The sequence below is a fragment of the Aythya ferina genome (assembly GCF_964211825.1).
Source record: "Aythya ferina genome assembly, chromosome: 8".
NCBI classification, from domain to species: Eukaryota; Metazoa; Chordata; class Aves; order Anseriformes; family Anatidae; genus Aythya; species Aythya ferina.
In genome coordinates, this window is record NC_140304.1 from 6,642,968 (window position 1) to 6,668,163 (window position 25,196).

Here is a 25,196-nt window from a genome sequence, read left to right on the forward strand (position 1 = left end):
TGAATTCTGGCCACATTCTCTGACTGGATTTGATCTTTGGCCATGATTTTTACCAGTACAGCACATCTAATCTCAGACTTGGAGACAGTGCACTCAAAGCAGCTGCTCCAGCTTTGATATAGAAGAGGCTAATATCATTAGCAGAAGAACTTAACAATGTTTGACATATCAAATGTCTTGGTCCCGCCTTAATTCTTTGTGGCCAGCCAGCCCCATCACCCAAGCGATTGTGTCTGCAGACTGGCCAAAGGCCCGGTATACAGGGCAGAAATCTTCTAGTCCAGTAGGTGAGGTTTAGGACAGCAAAACACGCAGAGCAGCTGCACAGAGCACACTAAGCTTTGGTCAACGGCAGCAGGCTACAGCACCAAGCACACGACTACTACTGGCTTTAATTTTAAGGCAAAGAGATGCATGAGAAAGAGGCTTCTCTCACTTCCCATATAAGACCCACAAGCCCTCCTAACATGCTCCTGAAACCTTCCCACTGCCGCACACGCAGGCAGGCAGCCCCAGCCAGCAGCCAGAGGCACCCCGAGTGGGAGGCAAAGCCCCCACGAGCCGTGGCAGGGCTGGCCCACCCCAACCTACCACCACCGGCACACAGCCTGGCTTGTGCAGCACCCTGTGCTTCATGGTACAGCTATCCATCTGCCCCATAACTAGGGAACAACCCATTTCTCCGGGCTGCCCCTCTCCTTTACAGGGTCCCCCATGGAGCCCCAGTGCCTGACTTGCTTCCCTTTCAAGTGGAAAGAGAAAATTACTCATTTGCACCTTCTCTCCTTATATATCAGCCCTCAGGGATGATTTCCATGTGCTGGAAGGCTGTACACAGAGCAAGAACTGTTTTGAGGGCTGAGAAACACTGAGGGTGGGTTTTCCCACCCCTCTGATCATTCCTGGCTTGCCCATACAAACTGCTTACCCCCATGCATGGCTCCTGCCCTAACACAGCCCCAGATGTGCCAGCAAAGCAATGGGAAGAGCGAAGCAATGCCACTGCCTGCACACAGAAAAGGAGGCTGGGAGGAACTGGAAGGGACTGTTTGGACTTTGCTGGTTTAGCTATCTGATAGGGAAAGAGGTAAAACACCCTCCTCGGTGGCTCCTGCCAGTTATTCACCATCTACCAAATTCCACAGCCCAAAACGAAAGCTGAGTTAGAAATCCACTGCCCCACTTCATTTGGTTACATCCCGGCAAGGCAAAAAACGCAAAACTCCTAATCTGGTCAAGCGACTGCAAGGGTACAGCTGCGCCCATAGCAGCTCTCGCTGTGCACATCACGCCAGCACCCACCGAAGCCACCTGCAGCCAGAGGCTGGGCACCGGGCGCGGCCGGCAGCGAGCCCGAGTCCCAGACGGGACGCACAGCCCGGGGCAGCCCCGCGGGGAGCTCCGCGCTCACTTGAACGAGAGCCGGGGCGGGGGGAGCCGCGCGGAGCGGGCGCGGCACGGGCACGGGGCAGAGTTTCCCCCGGAGCCCGGCGGGTCGGGTGCGAGGCGGGCGGCCGGAGCATCGCCTCACCTCGCGGCACCCCGTGGCGGAGCAGCGGCGCTCCCCGGCCGCCCCCAGCCCCGCCGCCGAGCCCGAGAGCCCCCCGGCCGCCGTGCCCGGGGGCGGGGAGCTCGGCGGGCGGGGGGGCGGCGCGGCGGCGGCGCTAGGGCGGCGCGGCGGCGGGCCCGGAGGAGGGGAGGGAAGGCTGGCGCCGCCGCCCCGCTCGCCGCCAGTCGCGGGGAGGTCGCCCCGAAGTGAGGAGCCGCCGCCGCCGCCGCCGCCGCCGCCCCAACTTCGGCCGCAGCGCTCCCGGCTCGGCTCGCCCCGAGGCCGCCCCGCCGGGGGCCGCCCCCGCCCCGAGCGGCGGGGCCGGGCGGGGAGCCCCGCTGGGGAGCGCCTCGGCGATGAGCTGCCCGCCGGAGGACAGCGGCCGCCCGGCAGCGCCCGGCAGCGCCCGCCGCCCAGCGCCAAACTTTGCGGCCGCCCGGCGCCCCGGGCCAACTTCGGCGGAGGGAGGCAGGGAAGGAGGCGCCCCCCGGCTCCCCGATGCCGCCCCGGCGCGTCCCGGCGCCGCCCCGCGGTGAGGCGAGGGCGACCCGCGCGGTGAGTACGGCCCCGGGGGGGGGGGGGCACCGGTGTTGGGGTGCGCGGCCGGGGTCCCCCCTTTAAATCCGCCGGGGTCCCCCCCGAGCCCCCCGGGGTCCCCCCGGAGCGGATGGGTGCGGGACCGGCGCCCCCTGCCGGCCGCGGAGCGCCGGGCTCGGGAGGGGCGAGGCAGCGGGGAGGGACGCGGAGGGGCCGGGGGGTGCCCGGCCGCCGCCCCCCGGCGAGCACTCGGCTGGCTTCTGGGGGAGGAGAAGACCCAAAGTCGGCTTGGAAGGAGGGTGGGGAGAGTAACCCCGATGGAGCGGACGGGGCGCTGGTGCTCAGCCTGGAAACGGGTCCCTGGCGTCGGAAACTGCAAGTGATTTTTCCCAGCGCTCACCCCCCAAAAAAATTATCTAAAGGGACACCTAATGACGGTGAGCCGCGCAGATGAGCTAGATCTGATAAAGCAGGCGCTTTTGTACTCGCAAAGTTGGTCCGTGTGCTTTTCTGGCCTCTACCGAATGTACTTTTATTGTTCTGCAATCAACTTTTCGATATTCTGGATTTGATGTGCTAGGAGCCAGCCTCGCTTCTGCAGAGATGTTAGCAGAGACAGTGAGTGAAACAAACGGCGGAGATGCTTTTAAAGAGGGAATAAATCACTGCCTTGCCTAAGGACAATGCAGCTCGAGATGAGCAGCTGGGGCCTAGGCAGCCAATCAAAAGGAGGAAAACCCCAGCAGAACTTTCCCGGGTTTGCTTTTGGTGGGTTTAGATGCTTTTTGTTGTGTTGTGTTTTGTTTTGTTTTGTTTTTTCTGGATTTGCAACAAAAAATAAAGGTTGATTTCAGGCATGTTTTTGGAGCTTTAAAGGACGTTTACCAGAGAGCTTCCAGCAATTAGCAGCATTTTTCCAATAGACCCATGGACTGCCGTCAGCCCTCAGCCCCGTGACGCTGATAAGAAGCGGCACCAACTTTCTAGCTACGTATGTAAAATCTGGCAATAGTGCAGAACAAATCCAGGATCTGTTAGACTTCTGCTTTCATTCCATTTTGACAGTAAGAATTTCATCAGGCTTTAGAAAGTCAGCAGCTCCGAGCCTGCCTTGGAGGTTTGGTAGCCCCATACCCCCAGGTTCTGCTTTCTGAAGAGCGCATAATGTTACCTGACCAGGGGAAAATAACAAGCAAAAAAGCCCCAGCCACCCCAAATGCTGACTTAAATCAGAGAGGAAAAACTTGCACAACAGATTGAGTCTAGGTACAGAGATATTTAAGGCAATAAACCACAATTATAAAGATTCTAGAGGAAAACCTTAACGCAGCTACACACGAAGGCTTTAAAATTTAAATAGCTCAAGTGCCTTGGCTCCATATGCTGACTGCCGATGATACCTTGCAAGTAATGGCAGCGGTGGTGTGAGGTGTCACTCAGCAAAGAATGATGTGGGAAAACCCAAAATAATTCAAGTGCAGAGCCGAATCCCAGCTTTATGGTAGCAGAACTCTATATCTTATTTTCCTCAGCCAATAGTTATTGACATTTTAAATTTCTCCTGAGACAAAGAAATCTTTTTCTGCTAGATAGTTGAATAAGCCCGATAAAAATAGAAGATAAACTTTGTTTGGAGCAGTGTTTGAGTCCACAGGCAGTACAGCAATTGTTTGGCATATACTTGGATCTGAGTGTGATGGGAAGGGTGCATTAAATTGTTAAATATAGGTTCCATTTTTGTTTGCATAGATAACTAGTTCTGCTTGAGATGGGATGCGATTGTTACTATTTTTCAGATTGGAGCAGTGTGTGTACTGGGCTCTCAAATTTTCTAGGTGTAGCAAGGTAAAAATGTTTGATTTTGATTAAATGTTGTGACATGCGGGAATGAGGGTTAGTTCTGTTTTGTAATACCTATTATTTCATCAATTATAATTAATAATTGGCGTGGACATAAAGGATCTTTTTACCTGGGCGTGATTAGATACACCCCTCTGCTGAAGCTGGGATACAAACTTCCCACAGGGATACAAACTGTTAGGGGTGCAAACTTTTTTCTTTTGGAAAAAAGCGCTCTGCAGGCCCCCACGCAGTCAGCTGACAGCCCCCATTCCGTGCATCCGTTAGGGATTTTAACCCGTTCTCCTCACACTGGCGTAAATCATAGTAACTGAGTCGGGCTCTTGTTCTTACTCCTGTGTTGTGGCAGCGTATGTTTTATCAAATACCTGGACTGTAGGAGAAGCGATTGCTTGTTCTTTTATTGCATTCTTCACATACCTGCTGTACGTCAGAATCGAAGGCCAGGAACCACCCTGTAACACTGTGCAGCAACTTTTCAGCAGGGACCTGATGCAGGAGAGGGACTGCAGAGCTTCCAGCAGATAATTCCAGGGAATTATCTGGGGCTGGGGGCTGGATTTTCTCTGTGCTGGAAGGAGGCAGAGGGGGTGTGTTTGCTAACAACCCCTGACAAGAGCTGAAGTTCTTCACCAGCAGTAATTCTGCCGAGATGCCTTTTAGCTGGTTTGTGGAGAAGGGGGGATCTGCTCAGGCTGCAAAATGGAAATGCTGCGTGAGGTCTGACCGGCAGCCTCACCCACAGGGGAGGAGGGTGTATGTGCACCTTTACAGCCAGTTTTAGTCTGGGGGTCAGCTGTTTGCCTTCCTTAAACGTGTGATGCAGCCGAACTGTAACATGCTCATTGTAGCCTAAATGTCCTCCACTTTGCACAGAGAGGTGCTTTGGGGGAAGGCAAGGACAGCAGAGATGGTGTTCATCTCCCAGGTGCCCAGGGAATGCCTCCTGTTTTTCAGGTTGCAGAGGATATGGCATGTGAAAATCCAAGGCCCCCCAGTGCTCGGCAGTTCACACCGCTGTTGCCCCACAAGGCAGGGTGTGCCTTGAAGGTTTTTGGTGTGGTAGCTGTCCTCCAGCAGCGTGCTGCCACCTTGCCCTCAGTCCGTAGCTGTGTCACTCCCTCCGTCAGCCCCGTGGGCCCTGCGCCCCCAGAGCCTGGGACCAGAGGGCAGACAGGGAACCGGAGGTGCAGAGGGTAGGTGGGGGTGTCACTTACTGGTTATTCCTGATTTGTTGATTGCTTCTTGTAAGGTCAAATGTGCAGGTGCTAACTGAGGGGGTAAAAGCCACTGCTTTGTTACCCACAGCAAGAGGCTTAGTGCTATGGGGCGCGCACAGCTATAAACTTCAGAAATGTTATTCTAAGTGTTTTTTGCAAAATAATGCATGTATTTTTAGAATTAGAGCACTGAAATGTGGAATGCATATAGCAAGTGACTCTGCAGGAATAAATATAAGCAAGACAAATTGTATGGCTCTGTTAGAAAAACCCCAATAGCGCTTAGCATATGATCCTTAATGTGCTTTGGTCAATATCTTTCTCTGTATCAATGGAAGCTCATTAAAAGAAGATATTGCAGACTAACTGAGCCATGCCGTATTAGTTCTTGCCAAAGCTTGACATTTTTAATACATTAATAATATGTCTGTAATGTAATGGAAAACTATTAATCAGAACTGGTTATATGCCAGAATTTTAAGCTATAATTGGCTGCTTCTTGTCAGGGATGTCTGTCGTACAGTTCTACATCTGCCTAATACTCAGATGTCTTGCACTCCTCTGCACTTTTTCCTTGTCAGTGCACTAAATTCGATCGATGTTATAGTCTATAATTCTGTGTAACGACCATCATTATGACTCTGGCTTACTTTAATGAGAATTCGTTATATGGGAAGTGTTTTAGCACAGTGTGTTAAGGTAGCGGCTTGCTTCCTATTATTTCAGTCCTATCCAGTCCTGTTTATTTGTAGATCTGCATCTCAGCAGTTATTAAAAGGTTATTGGAAACTGAAGAGCTAGCAAGGAAAATATTAAAGAAAACAAATCTATTTTTCCTGAATATGGAAGCTTGTAGGCTAAGGATAATTAAACCTTGTAACTTTTTATTTCTACATAGAAACATGATGTTCACTGACTGTTCATTCCAGCTATGACCAAGCATTCTCTAATACAGACTGTGTTCTGATTTCTGACAATAAATTTCAAATAATTTGCAGGTTTTGAGCCAGGTCAAGGGACTCTCTCTCTCTTTTTTTTTTTTTTTTTTTTTTTCATTTTAAGCAGGGAATATTTTTCCCTTCTGTATAATGACTGTGCTAGGCTCTGTGACTTTTTAGTTTTTTTCCCTGCAAAATACATTAGAAAGGACTAGAGGAGACAAGTATGAGGGTGTCTTTAGAAGGACGTGGAAAAACTTCTCTGAATTATTAAAATCTAAGATAGTAAGTAAATATTGCCACTGAAATCAAACAAAAAATAATGTAAGGCTGCTTATAAAGCTATGGTACTACTCAATGTGATTCTTAAGAAGACCTAATTTTAATTCAGTCTTAGATATTTTTTCTTTTATGTCAAATTCATATTTGAGGCTTAAATATATTTGATCTAATTGAGAATTGTTATTGCATGAAATTTCAGATATTCTCTGCATATTCTGATAAAATATACCAGAGTTGTATGGTAACATTTGATAAAACGAATATAATGGAAAATTGCATTTACGTCCATACGGCAATTATTGTAAATTACTTTGCTATGGAAACACAATTCAACCATCTGTTGGCATTTCATAGTGTCTGCAGTTTAGCTCAGTTTAAGATGAAGCATTATTTAAATATAGGGATGCCGCTTGTGAATAGCTTTGAAGATAAGTTTTGAAAATGTGTATTACCAAAGCGACGTACGCAGGAGCTCAGCGAGTCATATGACACTTGCTGTGGTTTGGGGTAGAGGAGGGTTCATGGCACGCAATTTAAGCCTCCGAACAAGAAAAGTGGGTGACAGAACGGGATGACTTACGGTTGTTCATTGATGTCTGCCTGAAGGGTTTACTTAGATTTTAGCAGCATCCAGATGAAAAGAGTGCAGAGGTGCTGTTGTGGCTGTCTGAAATCCTCCTCCTGCAGAGTCCAGTCCTATGGCCACAGAAAGCAGTGCATGAGCTCCCGTCCTCAGCTGGCACAGGCTGCCAACAGGCGCAGGCTGAAAGAGATGAGATGGAGTTTGTAGTCTGGTTTTTGTCTGTCCGTGTTTAGGGAGCTTACCCCATCTTTGCAATTTCCCCCGCACACTGTTTGTATTTTTACAAAATGCATATGTTGTCATTGTAATAACATCCTGGGATTTTCTGTGTGTAATAAAATGATTGACGTGACATAAACTGAGGGAATTTCTAGTTACTTTTTGAAAGGGGGAAAGGGGATATATCTGCTATGAAATAAATACCAAGTACACAGGGACACCCACCCACAAACCTAGGAAAATACAGCATCCATCCTAGAAGGGGAGAGCATCCTTACAGTAAACGACAAATGGACTATTATCTTTATCAGTAGTTTATCAGCATGATCAGTTAAAGAAGAAAAAAAAAGGAGGAAAGCTCTTCCAGTGCTAATGAGAAGTTTCAAGGAAACAGAAGTGCATTTATACAATCTTTGTTACTCTTCCAAAAGAGAGTGTAAGAAACATGTAAGGCTTTTGGAGCTCACTGAGGTCCTCTTGCCAAGAGACTATCACTTGCCAAGAGACCTGGTACTCATCTCTATGTCACCTCAATAAAAGAGCCTTCCTGCTGTTTCACCAGAGTTTGGTTCCCTGCTCCCCTACCTGCCTGGATAGGCGTGCACAATACTCAAGTTCTGTAGTTTGCTCTCTGGTGTCGCAAGGATGAAAATACAGTTTTGGAAGCAGAAACATGTAACTCACCTGGAACGTTACAAATCTGTGTTTGTTAGAGAAGAGTTAAATCCTTCATGTCAAAATACTTTTCACTCCGAATGATTTGGGTGGTTTGTCCAGTGTAGCACAGCACCCACAGTAAAGGTTATCCATATTATACCAATTTGCTTTATATTGCATCAAACCTCCAAAATGTCAACGTGTGATATATTTTGTAATGCATTGATTCTTGGACAATAACTCTAACTTTTATTGTTTCTAAAAGGGTGCTGGTGCCAGAAGAAAAGAATGATTGATGGGAAACAGACACCAGCCTGTAGACACTCATCCTTCTGCTTCAGATACTGATTTATCAGTGCGTCTGGGCATCCCCTGTGAGCTGTGAACACGGAGGATCACTCAGGGTTATCGACAGTGTAGCTGAAGACCCGCAACTTCACAAATTATTATCTGCTATTGGACATCTTTTACAAGAAGCCCTGACAGATAAGTTATAAGACAAAGGACAAGCTCTACGTTGCTGTGAAAGGCTGTCACTGGGGTCTGTGTGGCTTCTACCAAAGTCTTCAACTTAGTAAAGCAAACACTGTATCCTAATGCTTCACGTTTGAGTTGGAACCTATTTTATAAAATACATACAAGTATATGTATATATATGTATAACCTATATAGACTGCACGTACGCCAGTACTGAGCATCCTTACAAAGGTGACATACAAGGATTTAGAAATGTATTTGTCAAGATTCCTGTCACTTCACGCCCTCTGGGTTACCGTATCTTCCGTGATGCAGCATTATCCTTCCGTGTGGGGACATTATGATGTGTGTAAGACTCAGATTTACACAGAAGAAGGAAAAGTATGGGATTACATGGCCTGCCAGCCAGAAGCCAGAGACATGATCAAATACGTAAGAGTGACTCTGGATCCCCCAGATATAACGTGTGGAGATCCTCCTGAGACTTTCTGTGCAATGGTAAGGCAAGCTTTTAATTTTCATAACTAGTGGATATATACTTGTGCTAGATGGCAGCAAAATGGAAGTCCTGTAGCACACATGCAAATATCCTGGAAAATCTGCCTCGTGTTCTGAATGTGAGAGGGTTGTGCTAAACAGACGCCAAGCAGTACATTAAGCTGGCCAATGTGATGTTCTTATTATTGGGGCCTAGCTTGACTAGGCCTCAATTCGGTGTGTCTTTAGGTCAACTTTTAATGACTTAAAAGAAAGCAGCATAAAACTCATAGTCCGTTAACTCCTAAGCAGGGCACATTTGCCTGGATCACAAAAGTATTCAGTGAATTGCTTCTAATACAGTCACCTGAAAGCATCGTAGCATTGTATAATTGAGCATCGTTTCTCATGGTTTGCTCAAGCTGCAGAAGCTCAAAAGTGGTGGTGGGAGCTGTGCTGCTGGAGCTTTTTGGGCAAGCCTGCACTGACACAGACAACATTATTGGAGCCCGGGTATCCCAGGCAGCACGTATGCACATTTGTGTGCACGGGAAGCGTAAGAAAGCTCTTCATATAGGGGCTGGCTCTACAAACAGTTGAGAGCTTTTTTTTCTTTAACTGAGACTGCAGGCATTCAGGTCAACTAAGAAAGACTAAAGTCAAGTTCCTTAATTTGGATGCTCCTAAAATTAGAAAACAATTTTGGAACTGCTGGGCTTGGTAAATAATTGTACAGGTATGAGAAATGAGGCAGGCAGCATATATCAGCCTTTTACAGCTGTGCCGCTCCTGAGTATTTGATAGATTGTGCTCTAAGAGGTCAGTGAGATTGGAGGAAATTTTCAACTTGCAGATAACTTTTTTCTTCTCACAAATACTTGGTATTTTACAGAAATAAATATTTTACAGAAATAAATAAGTGGAAGATACGGTATTCCTTTACTACAGAATGGGAGTTTGAGGCACAAAACATATATATTAATAAAGCACTGGAAATTTACATCACGTTACCCAGATGATTTAGGTTTGAAAAAAACATGAGTTCTGGTAGGTGAGGGAACAGTCTACAAGACATTTGTTTGCCTGTGTACAAATCATCATCGCTGTGTGACAGAATCCCCACAGGAAGGAAATTTGCTTTTAAACGCCTTATGGTATCATTTGCAACCACTACTGTTCTGTAAGGAGTTCAGGTCCAACCACACATACATTTAAGGCATTATGTGCATGCATGCAGCTGCTTCCCACGTACATTATGGTAATAGCCACGTGATAAATTGCGGAGCTACGTGAATAAATTACATTCACTGTGATCCTTTGACTGCACCACTTGCTCTCTGCCCACTAATCCATCTCTGCTGACATGACTTTGACACTCTAAACCTCCAAGCAGCTTCAAGCAGCCCCTGTTTAAAAACAAATGTAACGTGCCTTGTGTAATATGGTTGTTTACTTTTTTCTTTATCATTATGTGTATTTTCTCCCTCAAAATTGTAATGGATAGGATTGAGCCCTCAATCAGTGATGTTTAAACTTGCTCTTCTAATGCAGTACGCTGCCCAAGAAAACCTGTTTCTTCCTTTCAGTGCAGATAAACATTGCAGCAGTTCCCATATTAAGCAATTTTTTAAATTTCTGAATGCCTTGGTTATCACTCCACTCTTTAGATAGAACAATGATGATAAAAAAATGACATTTTGATTAAATCTAAGTATTAAAATGGTGTCAGAACTCCCCCTGTAAATATTTGACCCAGCAAGGTCTTTGCTGCAGTGATGGGGTATGAAAGTTTGCTTAGGAATCACCTGAGGTCACAGACGTAACTCACTTGCAGCATAAGCACTTAAGATGCAGAAGGCCACCAGAATCCTAACAAGAGGAATGGAAGAAGAGGAAGAACTGGAGAGCAGGAGGAGATGCAGAAATGGAGCAAGAGAGCACAATGAAAAAGTGTATTTAGTGATATGAGTTTATGGACTACATGACAGACAGCTGTATTTGCTTTCAGCATAGATTTATATTGTACATATGCTCTGTATTCACATGTGCGTGGTTAATGACATGACTTACTTGAAACATGAGGAAAATTACAGGAATAGTTGGTGTTCCTGAGGTATTCCACAGCAGCAAAGCACTCCCTTCCCTAAAAAACGCTTCATGTCCACCTGCACTATATCTAATTAGACGTCATTCAAAAGGAGGTTTTACATATTTGTAGGGTTGAGCCTTTGGCATTTGCCAATGAGCCAATCTTCTATTTTAGTGTTCATTTTTAGGTTAGGAAAATAGCACTGTCATAGTAGGTGGGCAGTGGAAGAGAGTGCGTTCCAGTTAGGCATGTTCTTGTACTTAAAACAATTCCTGAATTTGAAATGGCAGATATAAGCATTTCTTTTCAGCATAGCAAAGTGATGAACAGACTTATAAAAATGTTTGGTTTTATTACTGTGAATATTATATTGTAGCGTACCAAAGCTACGTAGCAGTTTTTTGTTATTCAAATCAGGTTAATGCTCAACTGCCTTCTCTTAATTCCTTGGAGATCAGGGTCCTTTCAGATACTCTAAGAAAAGTAACAGTACCAAAAAGCTAAGTCTCCTTCTGCAAGAGGAGGAAGAGATTGCATCAATCTTCTGGTTTGTCTCCATATTCATTCTCCAGTCAGCTTTAGTTTTCACCACAAACTATACTGGCAAATTATATGGACTGAGGTACTATCTACCTGTTGAGTCTATGTCAGTTATAAGCATGGCACAGATAAGACCACTAAAGCACAACCAGACTGAGGAATTTCACTTGGTTTCTGTTGGGAGATTGCAGTAAAATCTAGGGAGTCAGTGAGAGCAACATAAGAGTATACGGTAACATGCAATGTAATCATGCACTGAAATGCATGCAATCCTGCAGTAAAGAACTGACTTCGTCTCTGTATCTGCAGAAGACATGAAAAGTAAGGGCTCTAGATTCCAGCAGGAAAGGCTAGGTACTGGGAAAACCTGGTAGTGGTCAGACTGGGCAGTACTGGAGTGCGCTGCCCCAGCAGAGCCCACCTACCTCTGGGTAGGGGCCTCACGGCACATCTTTAAGGGCTGGTTTAGCAGAGGGCTGGCAGCAGTGAGCAAGGCATCAAGCATGGAAAAGAGGCAGTTGATGGTAAAGTTTGGTTCCTACCTATTTCTGCATACTCCCCATGGAATTAAGTGGTTTTATGAGTCCATTATGATTTTTTATTCAGTGAGCTTGCTTAGTTGATAAACCAAATAACAAGGTTCTGCACATGCAGATTTGTTACAAAATGCAAATGCACTCCTCCAGTCAGCAGCTAATCCAGCATGCGGCAGCTCACCATTCTTAAGTACCTTTGGGCCATCCCTCCAGGACAGCATCTGTAGGTATTCTGGGGAGCAGACAGCAGGAAAACTATCCTACAAATGCTTTCATGCAATCTGTTCTGAGAATAACATTATAGTTTCTGGTGACATTCAGTATTGACAACTCATGAGATTATTCTGAAACCTCAAACCCCTGGAGTCCTATGATTATAAGAGATTCACCACTTTCATTTAAAACACCATCTTCATTTTCTTAGTCCTCCTGGTTGCAAAGAAAAGTTTGAAAATGAAACTGAGAAGCTCAAAAAGCAAAAGCAAAACAAATAGCCCACAAAATTATTATTTGTTTTAAAGCTCATCATTTTTAAAGTCGCTCAGGATTTTTAGGACTTGGATTTTGCTTGAGAGGAGAGAAGCATGAAAAAAATTATAAACAAATAAATGTCATAGAGCAGTTAGTGCTCACAGTCTCTGGCCATGGAGTTGTGTCTGTAAGGAACATGTGACAGCATCCTTCCCTAACAGGCAACTCCTTCCTCTGCAAAAGGGTTTGACTGGTAACTTCTGTCTTCCCTGTACATTTTAGAGCAATCTTTATCCTCTTATGTGGGAGGCATGCATGGTGGCAGATGATGCACGTTTATTTTCAGTGGCCTTCCTGCAAGGAAATTTGACTGTCCTTGTCAGTCACAGTACTGGATGGTCATTGTGTTAGAGACAGTGTGGCCATCCTGCCTTTCTATAATTCATGAACTTTGAGCATTTGGCATTGGTAACAGTGTGTCTGGCACAGTACACTTATGGCCTGGGGGAAGAGAAAGCTAGAAAGGGGAAGAGGAGAGAAAAGAGCTACCTCACATTTTCAGAATTCACTTTGCAAAGGTACCATAAGCAAGATGTTAAGTATGTGAAGGTGCTAGTTATTGTGGCACTGCAGCATTTCAGTTTACAAAACATATCTGCTTTAAATCCCCAGGAATAAATAACAGCTGGTGAAATCTTTTACCTCCTTAATTGTAAGCACTTGTTAAAATTTCACAAAAAAATCTGTACACTTACAAAAAGAAGCAAAAAGTTTGTCAGCTGTACCCCTGTGTGACTGCCAGGAGCCAGCAACAGAGATGAGGAGCACAATCAGAAGCAGGAGTGAGAACAAGCGTCCCTTCCTATGGCAAGCTCCTACATTCTGGCCACACACCTTGCATGGCTTTTGCAGGTGCCTTGTCCCCAGGGTCACAAGGCGCGGCAGGAGCTGTAGCACAGCTCTCCAAGCTGCCAGCACTCAGCAGCTGTCTGCTGCCTCTTGCAAGGGCTGACTCCTTCGCTAAAATCTAGCCTTTGTCACCGGTTTTGCATTCAAACGTTTGCCAGTCTTAGCAATGTAAATTCTTCACAAACCTAACCAGGAGACTCCTAGTGGCTCTCACCGTAATTTGCAGACTTATTGTGAACCTGCACTTACAGCTGAAATGGCAACATAAAAATATACTTTTCTGCTTATGTTTAGATCACATCTAGCTATCATAACACAATCCAGCATTCCAGTAGCTAAAAAAATGATGAAATTATCTGCAATTAATCTGTTGCCTGCAGCTAACTTTCTTCGTAGGTTAAACAGAATCTTGAAAAGAAGCCTACAGACGGAAGTCACATGTGTTTGTACAATTTATAGAGCAGAAATGCTGATGACAGTAGAAATTTGAGCCCTTGAGTGCTACTCTGTATTTCATCGCCAATCAAAACTAAATTAAGAAACAAAGATTATTAAAAAGTCTTCTGTGAATGTAATTCTGGCATAATATTATGAGGTGGACATTAAATTATTCCCTCTGAGACTTTGAGCGTCATTAATATAGCATTTCTTTAATTACAAGTAGGCTTATATTTCTTAAAAAAAAAATAAAAAATACTCTTGCATAGTTAGTGATACCATTATAACGTTTACTGAAATAATTAAATGAACAGATACTCTTCTGAGCAACATATAAATCAAAATGTGAAATAAAAATGTATTTTTGGAAGCATTTTGGCATGCATATAGTCTTGGGTAAGACATTTTTAGAATAACATTAAGCAATACTGTTAAGGGATGCCAATAAGAAAAAAAGCCTTTTATTTGCTGAATATGGACAAGGAATCTTTCATTTTAGGTCCATCTGTGCAATCTTATGAGGTAGCGTGGGGGAGAATGGAAACACGGAGTTAAAGATGAGGCTATTATTACTGTCTTTTTTAATGTGAGTTTTCGTAAGTGTATATTTAAAAATATGTACAGCCCTGAAAGTTATTACAGACCTGCATCCATCTATTTTGGACTTTTTTACAAATACATTTAATTAACAGAAATGTAACTTCGTTGTTGGGAAGACCCTCATCTTTCAGGGAGCAGAATTTTTCTGTCATTTTTTCTCAAGTTATTATTGCATTTAATTTCTGGTATAACAAGATGTATATTGGGAGCTAAAGGCTCTTTTGCTCCTTCTCCTCTGCTGAACCACTCTGACATTGCTATTCCCATCAAAGGACCACCTTAGTCCTTGTATTGAAATTTTAGACCAATGTATCTGGAAGGAATGAGAAGAAAGCGAGAAGAAAGCAAGAAGAAAGCACCCTGCCCTTTGCTCCTTCTCTCTGTCCTGGGTTCCCTCCTGCTGGCCAGCACATAGAAATTACAACATACCTGTGCCTTCTGTGACACCATGTCTGCAGAAACTTCAAAGGCATTTTGTTCCTCAAGCCTCTTAGGAAAGGATTTCTTGGTTTCCTAAATGATGGAAAAATAAATAAATATGCTTAATCACGGCAGAAATATAAAAAAATGGCTAGCTAAGACATGTTTTCTTTCAACTGGAACCAATCTAAAAATTAATAATTTATCATAAATCAAAACTAAAGATTGCCAGGAAAAAAAATACATTGCAGTTTATTCATTATTACACATCAAGGTTCCCCAGTCAAGTATTAACAAAATTCTGTCCAGTTTCCTCAGTTACACTTTGAAAATGGAAATGTTTTCAAACCTTAAGTAAAGGAAAAGCATGCCCACAAAGTACTTAAGGTCTTAAAAATATCTGGGGGTAAAACAGGGTCCCTAAACAAATCCAGGGCATTCTGTTAATTTTCAGTTACTAAGATTTAAGGTATATATCACTACAATACATAAGTGCTTCATTTTAACAAGATGTATGTTTTATATATGCACTTCATAGAAACTGTTTCATTGCTGCTTTTAACACTGTCCTTACTCCATTCAGTGGATTCTTTCGTTTTTATTTGTTTTCCTGAAGCTAGCTGAAAAAATTAGACATTTGTAGCTAACTCAGTGATCAATAAATTATTATCGTAATAATACCTGATCTTAGAAAGCAAGGGATTATAATGTGTCAAGTAAAATTTCAGCAGTAATAGTGATTATTTTAGTGCTTCTGTCACCTGGTAACAGCTGTGCAACATGCATATTTGAAAGAAACAGCTGCTAAGACATAGCTTCTATTGGCTAGTTACTGAGGGCCGTGGTACGACCAAACCAGTTGTGTTCCAATTCCAGATATTTTTTACATTATTATTACTTTTTAACTATTCCAAAGAACTTTTTGTCTTAAACACTTCACTCCTGTTTGTCCAAAGCTGCAAATAAGCAATTCCTTGAGGGCTGGTGGCTGGAGAAGCCATCACCGCTCCCACTACTCCGCCTGCTCCAGCCTCCAGCTGCATGCACTCTTGCCCGCACCCACATCATCGGGGTGATGTTGGCTCTGGGGATTCCCAAAGGCACTCCCAGAGGGTCTCCTAAATACCTGTGCTGGCATCGCCCCTGCCCCAGGCACCCAAAACACACAGCCTTCATGGCTCCAGCCCTCCGGCTGAGGCAGGTGTCTGGGGGAGCTGCCTGACTGGACCCAGGTGCCCTGTGGCGAACCTGCTTGGTCTTCTTTGGGTGCAGAGACAACAACAGCAATTTTATAAAGAAATAAACAGCTTCCACTGTAAAACTGACATCCTGCTATACACAGGAGAATGTAAATGGCTTGCTGTCTTGCGTCTGGATCAGAAATGTCCCCTCAGCAGGCACCTTTAGTGCCAGCTTCTGCAGTAAAATAATACTACTACTTTCTAAATAAAAGCTTCACTTAGCAATGTGTTGTTACTTGTACCTCTCTCAGTGAGGCAGAGGTGATCTGAAGCCTGCAGCTCCCTTCAGGAGGGCCCGGTGCCCTGCACAGGCCTGCGCACCACCTGAGGGTTGGGGGGAGGCTGCGTAGGCACCACATGCATACATACACCCTGCTTGCTGTGTGCTGCAAATGCTGAACTGCCATTTTCTTCAAGGTGCATAAACTCAAGCTGCCTGCCAGCACAGTGATCTTGGCTCTCTTACAGGCCTGTGTGAGGAGTTGTGTGGGGAGTGCTGGGGGGCTGTGAGGCCCCACAGGAGCTATGGGAGCACCAGCTCTGAGGGGAGCGCACAGCCAGCGGGGTGGTGTATGTCCTCCTGCTGTGGTAGACAAGTCTCAGAGCACACATTTTGGTTTTACTTGACAGAAGTGAGCACAGCTAGCTTTATGATGTTCACATTTGTCTAATTTATCTGAACAGAAATATTTTTCCCTTCTTGTTTTAGTACCTGTATATCTCCAAACCCCAGAGCTTTGCATTCCTTTCTTGCAGGGCTCATGCTTTGTAACTGCTAAGAACCACTGGAAACCACATGCAAATTGCCAAGGCATTTCCATATATTAAATTTTCGTTAGTAAGCATCTTGGTTGAAACAACGCCAAGTGAACTCAGCTGAGAGTCCCGCAAAGCCTGGGTAATGTTGGGACAATCGTCACCATTAGTGTGCGCTCTAGCAGTCCTTCAAGAAGGCATAAGGCAATAAGTCTTTCTCTAAATAATGATTTTAACTTTAGACTTTTATCACAGAATCACAGAATCGTCTAGGTTGGAAAAGACCTCCAAGATCACCTAGTCCAACCTCTGACCTAACACTAACCAGTCCTCCACTAAACCATATCCCTAAGCTCTACATCTAAATGTCTTTTAAAGACCTCCAGGGATGGTGACTGAACCATTTCCCTGGGCAGCCCACAACAATGGCTAACAACCCTTTCGGTAAAGAAGTTTTTCCTAATATCCAACCTAAAATAATAATAAACATAAACCTATGTTACTTATGAAACAGCTAGTTCTATGTACAGCCAAAGTTGCCCTATGCAAACATGTAAGCACACAGTACCCTGTCAGAACATTCCAGAAAACAGGATTCACAGACTCAGACGACAATCAGGCCCTCTCATTCCCTCTGCTGTGTACCATGGAGGAAAGAGAGAAATACAGACAAGCATTAGCAGTCCCTGTTGACAGAATATGAAAATTACCCATCTCCTTGTGCAAAGAAGAAAACTGGTAATTTGTTTTTATCCACAGAGTTTAGAAAGTGCTGTTTTCGTGAGAGCTGCTGAATTTTAGTACAAGTATCTCTGATGTGGTGTTTATTTGTTTTAAACAATACTAATACTGTTTTACCAAAGCTGAAATCTCCAATACAGAAAAGATGCATCCCTATTTAGGAATAACTAGACATAGGCAAAAGGTCTGTTAAACCAAATATTCCCTGACTTTGCTCAAGGCCTATAAATACTGTTTGGATCTGAAAACTCAGAAATAATCCCAGATACTATTAACATCACTGACTGATAAGGTACAAGTCCCTTTATATGATGGAATGCTAATCTCACTAGCTGAGGAGTGGGAAGGAGTTCTGTACCCAATTTACTTGTAGAAACAATGGCTATCAATACACGTTTTACATATGGAGTTTTACATTTTCATAGGTCATTTGCAGTGACATCATCTTGATCTACAAATAAAGGTGCAGCTAGAGACATGAAAATCCTCAGTATAGACAGGCAATGTGCATATGTGATTTCACATAGCTTTGACATATATTTTTCTGTAAAATGGCTTTAGTTATTCTCATCCTTTAGGCAGAATGTTTATGTGGAATCTAGGGATTTAAAAAAAAAAATAATGAACGAAAAGGACCCAAATGGATTTTAATTATATTTATTACAAGGAAGAAATTTTACCATACCAGAGATATTTTATGTCATGCTTCAGCCCAGAGAGAACTTTTTTATAGCTAAGTAGTTGTAAAACCTTTAAAAGAGGACACCGTTACGATGAGAGGAGTTCTTTTTTTTTTTACATGTACATACCGTCTTTCCAGCATCCTGGTGCATTTTAGATTTTTATCTGTAAAACCGTCAGGAACGATCATTTTAACTCATCAATTTGATTTTTACCATCTACACCTGCTCATAAGGCTCATTCCTCTAGTGAAAACTAGAAACAGAGCTGCTTGTGGGTGACATTTACAAATGACTGGAGAAAAAAAAAAAAAAGGAATAGCAAACAACTACACAAACATCCTCATCTTTTAAAACAGCAATGTACATAGCTATAGAAAAGAGTACAGACTGCTGTAGTTTTCTGACTGCTAAAACAACTCTTTCTACATGTTCTATTTTCGCCATCTATTTTTATCACAGCCTTCCAGACTTTGACATGCCTCTTGGCTTCCTTGACCATATGGAACTGCCAAACAGTATGAATACTGTAGGGATAGCCTGCAGAAATATCCTAGCAAGGTGTCTCGGTCGCAAGAGTTTGCTCTAACTTCCAGAAGCATTAAGTAATAGGTTTATGGGGTTCACACATTGTAGCTTTCCTTGCTCAAATTTTCATATAAATTTATGCCAGCGCTTTACACAAAAAAAAAAAAAAAAGGTTGAGAACATAAAAGTTTTTTGGTGTCTGTAGCACCATCTGATTTTTAAAAAAGGTATTCTTCCATAACTAAAAAGCAAATTACAGGTGAGTGATGATGTATATGTTAGGAATATATCTTAAGAATCAGTGTTTGATTATTCATAAACAGGACTTAAGATGTGATCTTCCGTTGAAATGGATACACTCTACAAATCAACAGAAGAACTAACACCAACAGCAGTGGATCATGCCCAAATATTGCTTCTTTAGTAGTGTCTTTAAATCCTTCGTACTGGAAACTTTAAAGCTTGGGTAAAACACAAAATTAGCAGTATACCTTTGTATTTGCCTCTTTATTGACAGAAGCAATTTAAATAAAGTTCATTAATTTCACACGTTTTTCAGTTATCACAGAATCACAGAATCACAGAATTTTCTAGGTTGGAAGAGACCTCAAGGTCATCGAGTCCAACCTCCAACCTAACGCTAACAGCCCTCCACTAAACCATATCCCTAAGCTCTACATCTAAACGTCTTTTGAAGACTTATAAAGACTTCTTTATAAAGACTTCTTCACTTATTATATTAGTTCTTCATTTTGGATTACTTCACTCTTCCAAGTTTCAGTGCAAGACTGATTTGTCTAGTGACAAGACAGGATATGGCTAATGGGATAACTTTTTTTTCCTTGGGTACAGTTTTGGCAATTTGGGGCCATGCAAGAATGCTCAGAAGGCGTATTTTAGGTCTTCTAGCTGTTAAGTGCCTCGTCATACATATCAGTGTTTATTTTAAATTTATTCATTCCATGGCTTATTTATAAATAACAAAGGCAGAAGACTATTATTGAATAATCTTCCCATCGTTCTCCATAATCACACTGTTACCAGTTTTAGCACTCAGCAGTAGCAAAGCGTCAATGTTTATGCACTTCAGGTTTCATACGTTTAAAGGCAAGTCTCAGAACAAAAGTTAAACACTTTCTTTGTTAAAAGCAAAAAGCAACTTTTTAAATCAATAACACTTTTTTAAAAATTAAGCAGTGGGTAAATGATTGATGTCTGAAAATCTCAGGAATTCTATTTTTTTAAGCCGTCTTCACATTTGTTTCCCTTCCCTGGGGACCAGCCCATCTCTCCGGGCTTGCTGAAATAGCTCTTGAAAATGATGGAGAAAAGTTAGACTGAGGAGAGAAATGGGGAGTTACTACAAAGAACACAACCATCTCCCTTTCTCATGCTAGCGTGGCTGGATCCCTGTATCTTTACACACTATGGGCTCTAGAGCTTAAAACCAAGCCAGATCTGATGGATTTGTTTTTACTTTGGCTTCTGCTGCCCCTGTTAGGCAATACAGTCTCTTACAATGGTAAAGATCTGTGCAGAATTCAGTTGTGGGCTTTAAATGAGTACAGGTGACGTCTTTTGAAGTTTTTTTGTTTGTTTTAAGTATTTTTTGAAGTCTTAAGGTTAATGACTTCAGCAGTAGGATAGAGGAGAAGCATGTGTTGAAATATGGATTGTTTTATGAAGACTCCCTCACAGTGCTGCTCATCCAAGGCACAGCCTCCACGACTACATACATTGCAAGAGTACAGAAAAAGCAGACACAGCCTGCTTTGAACACAGGCAGTGTTCAAATCTTCTGATCAATAATAATGTGACTAAGAATTTGGAGTAAATGTCATTTCGCTGATTGTATCTTGTCAAATGCCTAGCGCTGGTAAGCGATGGGTTTGGAATGATAAAATTGTGTATAAGATCAGAAACTAAAATCAGCAACAGCAGGGCCCCACTGAAGTGAACCTTTGCCTCAAGTTGTTTTTTTTTTTCTCAGTTCCCATCCTCAAGGTGGTAGTGCCTATGCTAATGCCATTGTCAGTATCTTCTTCCTGTCAGACCAGTTCCTTCCAATACCCCCAAAAGAAAATTTACAGGAGCTGAATAAGGAAAACTAATGTTTTTTCACAATAAAATAAAATAAAGATACATACAGGAATTTAAAAAAATGGCACCACCTTACATGAGGTATCACATAACCAGTCATAGTTGTTTTTTTCTGCTCTCAGCCTCCCCAAGGTCCAAAGCATTAGAAAGTAGAACTTCAGGAGTACAAGGGCAATGCTAAGCAATCCTTTGCTGTCACTGGCTTTACTCTGGGTTAGTAATTGGCTTGCTTGTGATTATGAGCCCTATAAAACCTTGCAGAAAATGCAGAATATGTTTATGTGTTTACAGAGAATAAGTCATAAGTTGGAAGCATCTTTGGAATTCACGAAATATCCCGCTGAACCGGTGATCAGCATTTTGCTGGGAAAGGTGCATGAACATTGTACAGCAAAGGACTGCTGCTGGAGAACAGGGCAGTACTGTTCTCCAGCACCAGAAATGGAGCTGGTAATTGCTGTCTGCGAGGTAATGCTGGTCTCTGGCAGATGGGATGCTTGGAGGAATATAGGGAACACACAGAGAGCATCCCAGGAGATATTATAGCCCCTGCGCAACCTGTGCACTTGGAGAGAAGAATGCAACAGTATTGTCTTTGTTAGAAAACAGTATCTGGCCCATAAACACATGAAGCAGAGAAATTTAATCAAGCCTACAGTATTTCTGTCTGATAATATTCATGTCTACTTAAGCCTTATACTTCATAGATCTGCACGTGCCAGGTAGTTGGGCTCAGTTCCTGTTGTTCTTAATCATCTATAGTGTTCTAGTCTAAGTTTCTTAATACTTTACATAGAAAAGGGATGTAGAAAGTAAAGATAACAAAATATGGGAAAACACTTTACAAGTAATTTACAGAGCCTTAAGCTAATGAAGAATAAGAGACCTTGCCTGCAATAGCTGTGGCTAGTAGATGTGGCAACATCTTACTCTGCAGTAAGTGAACGTCACAGGTATTAGGCAATATTTGATTTTTTTTTTTTAGCAGAATGTTTTTATTTTCTCTTGGTTTAAATCAGCTTCCAACTACTTTTTTTAATTTTTTTTTGGTTAATAGGCTGTGTAAAGGTCACAGAACTAATATGGAAAAAAAAAAAAAAACTAATCTTAACCTGCAGTTGATTTATGAAATGATACTCAATTCCCTGAGTTTGTGAAAGTAACATGTACCACTAATAATCTCTTGGAATTGATTTAACACCATATTCTACTGGAGTGCTAGGAAGAAGCCAAGGACTAGTAACAATCAGTCATTTGCAGTGACATTTTTATTACTCTTGCAGAAATGCTGTGCTTTAATTGTCTCCCTGCTTCAAATCAACTGCTTAGTTTGCTTTAACACCAGGTTGGGGTTTTTGTTCCTGTCTTCCCCCAAAAAGTTTTCTTTGCCCTTGCTACTGGGATCCTATACTCTCTGTGTATTCCTGGCATGATAACTACTAACATGAACAGGACCAGCGAGCCTATCCATGTCCCTCTAATTTAAGAGTGAAAATGCTATATTGATTCTGAGTCACATTTTTATGGAGTTCACACTAAATTCTTCATAGACTTGCATCCCAGGCAATTCCCCCTTGATTCACTAGGATTGAACTGAGAAAATCCATCCAAAAAAAATCTTTTTTTTTCCTACTATTATGAAGTTTGCAACAGGCTGTCCAACAGAGAAACGGCTTTGCTTTCAACAATAAAAAAGAAACTGCAAGCTCTTAATTTAGTAGCAATGCTGCTAGCGCTTTAGCATCTCCTTCAGCGTGCCTCCAACTGATGAACTGAAGCACAACTATAAATAGCAATGATGTCTTTGTCAGCTTGTGATAAAAAGGTTTCTTCTTCACGTTTCCTGAAAGGACATATAGTAAAACATCTCTCATCTCATTTTTGCTTCATACATAGATTTATCTGTTTGGTGGGTTACTGAATCAGACCACTGATTTGTTGCCAGCTGGGTCACAAAATAGCTCGGTGAACAGCAGGAGCACGGCCCTGAGATTGTATCATGTATGACTGGCACCCCAAAGCTGAGCTTCACAATTGTGTTAAGTTCTCAGGTTTAAGGTTCAGGACTTTGGGGTGATCTTCTCTCTCGACGCCAGAAAAAAAAAAAAAAAAAAAAAAAGTGATTTTTCAATCATTGCATTCTGGGGAACACACAGTGATTGAAATGACTTTCCACATCTTCACTGTGACACTGCATGCCAGGGTTAGGTGCCAGGGGCAGTGCAGACAGGCACAAGGCACAAGGTACAGCGTGCTCCTGCCTACTCTCAGATGGCCACGGTCATAGCCAGAGGGGCCCAGCTCTCAGTCCAGTCCCTTGCTGCCAAACCACAGCCTGCAAATTCACGTGCTCTGTACTAAATACATGTCTAAATGACGAGGGCAGCCTCTCCTGGCATTGAAAATCCTTGGGAGTTCCCTTCTGTGGCTGGGCTGCTCCTTCACCACCCTGTATCTGATAACTGGGAAGCTGCCCAGGGAGCAAATGGCCTTGTTAGGCTACCTGCTGTGTATTTTAAGACAGTTCCTGCCAGGAAAGCGTTAAGTTCCACAAGTCCCCAGTTTTGGGATCCGATGCAATGACAAAGAGGAGGGACGTGACAGTGGCTGAGGTCTGCCTGCTACGGCATTTTAATGGAACAGATGGAGTCTGTCCTGAATTGTGAATCAGGAGTTCATTCAGGCAAAATAACAATTGGAAAAAAAGAGTTAATTTGCAGGGCTTGCATGCCTTCAGGTTTGTTTGCTGGAGAATATTTTTGGAAGGTAATATTAGATGCTAAGGGAAAGTTACAGCGAGGCTTGTGACTAATGGATAAGATGCACTGTGCTCTGTGATGCTGTTAGAAAAATGCTGATGCAGTTAACTTCGAGAGATAAAATAATAGCAGCAGTGATTTTTTAAAAAAGCAAAAAAGAAAAGATTCCATAAAGTTTTCAGAGATCCTGCCTTGCTATCATTTTGGAAGATGTTTCTAACTAATAGTCACACAAATAATTGCAGATTACAATGTCGTACAACTCCATTAACTAGGTGAAGGAAAAATAGCAATATTTTCATTTTAATGAGATGTCAACTCTTTCCTTCTCTGTACCATGCATCTTAATGTACCTTGCTGTCTGCACTGACTGGGGGCTCCGAGGCTTTGTCATTTCTTGGCAATTCCTTTCTCTAATTTCTTCTGACACATGGTGCTTAAATCCACAAGAAATGTGAGGTGAGGCAGAGAGGATTCCTGCAGACTGCCGCGCCATAAGACGAACACTCATTTGCATTATTCATTAGATAAAGGCACTGATTTGCATCTCATTTTGGTCGTCTCCATTTCCAGGCAGAGGATGTAGAGAATTCTCAGAGTTGCTAATTTTTTATGATATTAATAGCATTCATTTGAGATTAAGTCTCCATTTTCTGCTGCCCTGTATTGTCCCACACTTACCTTAAATACCTACAGAACCGACATTCTTTTGTTCCTTTGGTAGGGAACTGTAGCTATTCACTGCATAGTAAAATGTGCTAGTTTGTTTATCATCACAATTTTATAAGTATTTTTATGAAAGGCATAATTCTTTACTTGGTCACTATTTGTAATTTTATTATGATCCGTATTCTAGTTTTCTAAGGTTATGGTTCAAACAAAAGCTCGTAAAGCAGCTGCAATTATTGTGTACAATCCAACAGCATCTGATTATTACTATTTGGAATTCTTGAGCACTAAGCTTTTAAGAACTGTATCACCTCTTTTAAATAACATGTTAAGACAAAGTTAAGGAATACATGTCGAGTGGCCCCAGATAACTTTCAGTGATGTTTTCATCTTTTCTAAGCTTTATGAACTAGTTTACATCATGCTTAGCATTAATATTTGATGCAGAAATCTATACCACAAGAAGGAAGAGATATCACTCTTCTGTCCACAGTGCATTGTATGTGCGGGGCTTTTGGTTTGAAAATTGTTGGGTTGGTTGGGTCAGTTTTTTAAGGGGGTTGTTGCCTTTTGGCACTATTACGCCCTTTTATGCTGTTATTAAACATGCACAAACAATCTAGAATTTCTAACTTCCCCAGAAAGAAGACAAATAGGGATCATTATTTGGTGTATGCTTAATGATAAGCAACTTCTGAAGATGCTTCCGAAATCAAGAGCTACTCCCTTAGCTGTCATTTACCTCCTAGGACAGCAAATGACTGAAATAAATGGGGGGTTATTCAGACTGTCAATGCCCTCGGTTAAGCTTGGCGCTTCGCTAGGCCAGATACTGTACAAAAATAAAGGAAGACATGGTCCCTGCTCTAAATAACTTACAGTATAATTGAAATAAATGTAAGCAGCAATAAAAAAGCAGG

The 25,196-nt window shown here is 42.7% G+C and overlaps 1 protein-coding gene across 8 annotated transcripts in view; it reads left to right on the forward strand.

Moving 5' to 3' along the window:
• The first annotated feature begins 1,703 nt into the window (after positions 1-1,703).
• Positions 1,704-25,196, forward strand: part of NTNG1 (netrin G1) — a 157,543-nt gene continuing 134,050 nt past the window's right edge. For 2 of the 8 annotated variants that reach the window (XM_084528103.1, XM_084528104.1), the window contains exons 1-2: positions 1,707-2,104; positions 8,111-8,820. In XM_084528103.1, the coding sequence (XP_084384229.1) occupies positions 8,575-8,820 (246 nt within the window). In that variant the 5' untranslated portion in view covers positions 1,707-2,104; positions 8,111-8,574. Of the gene's footprint in view, positions 2,105-2,370; positions 2,855-8,110; positions 8,821-25,196 lie in introns of those variants that run through there. The other 6 variants (XM_084528101.1, XM_084528106.1, XM_084528105.1 and 3 more) reach the window with 6 other exon arrangements.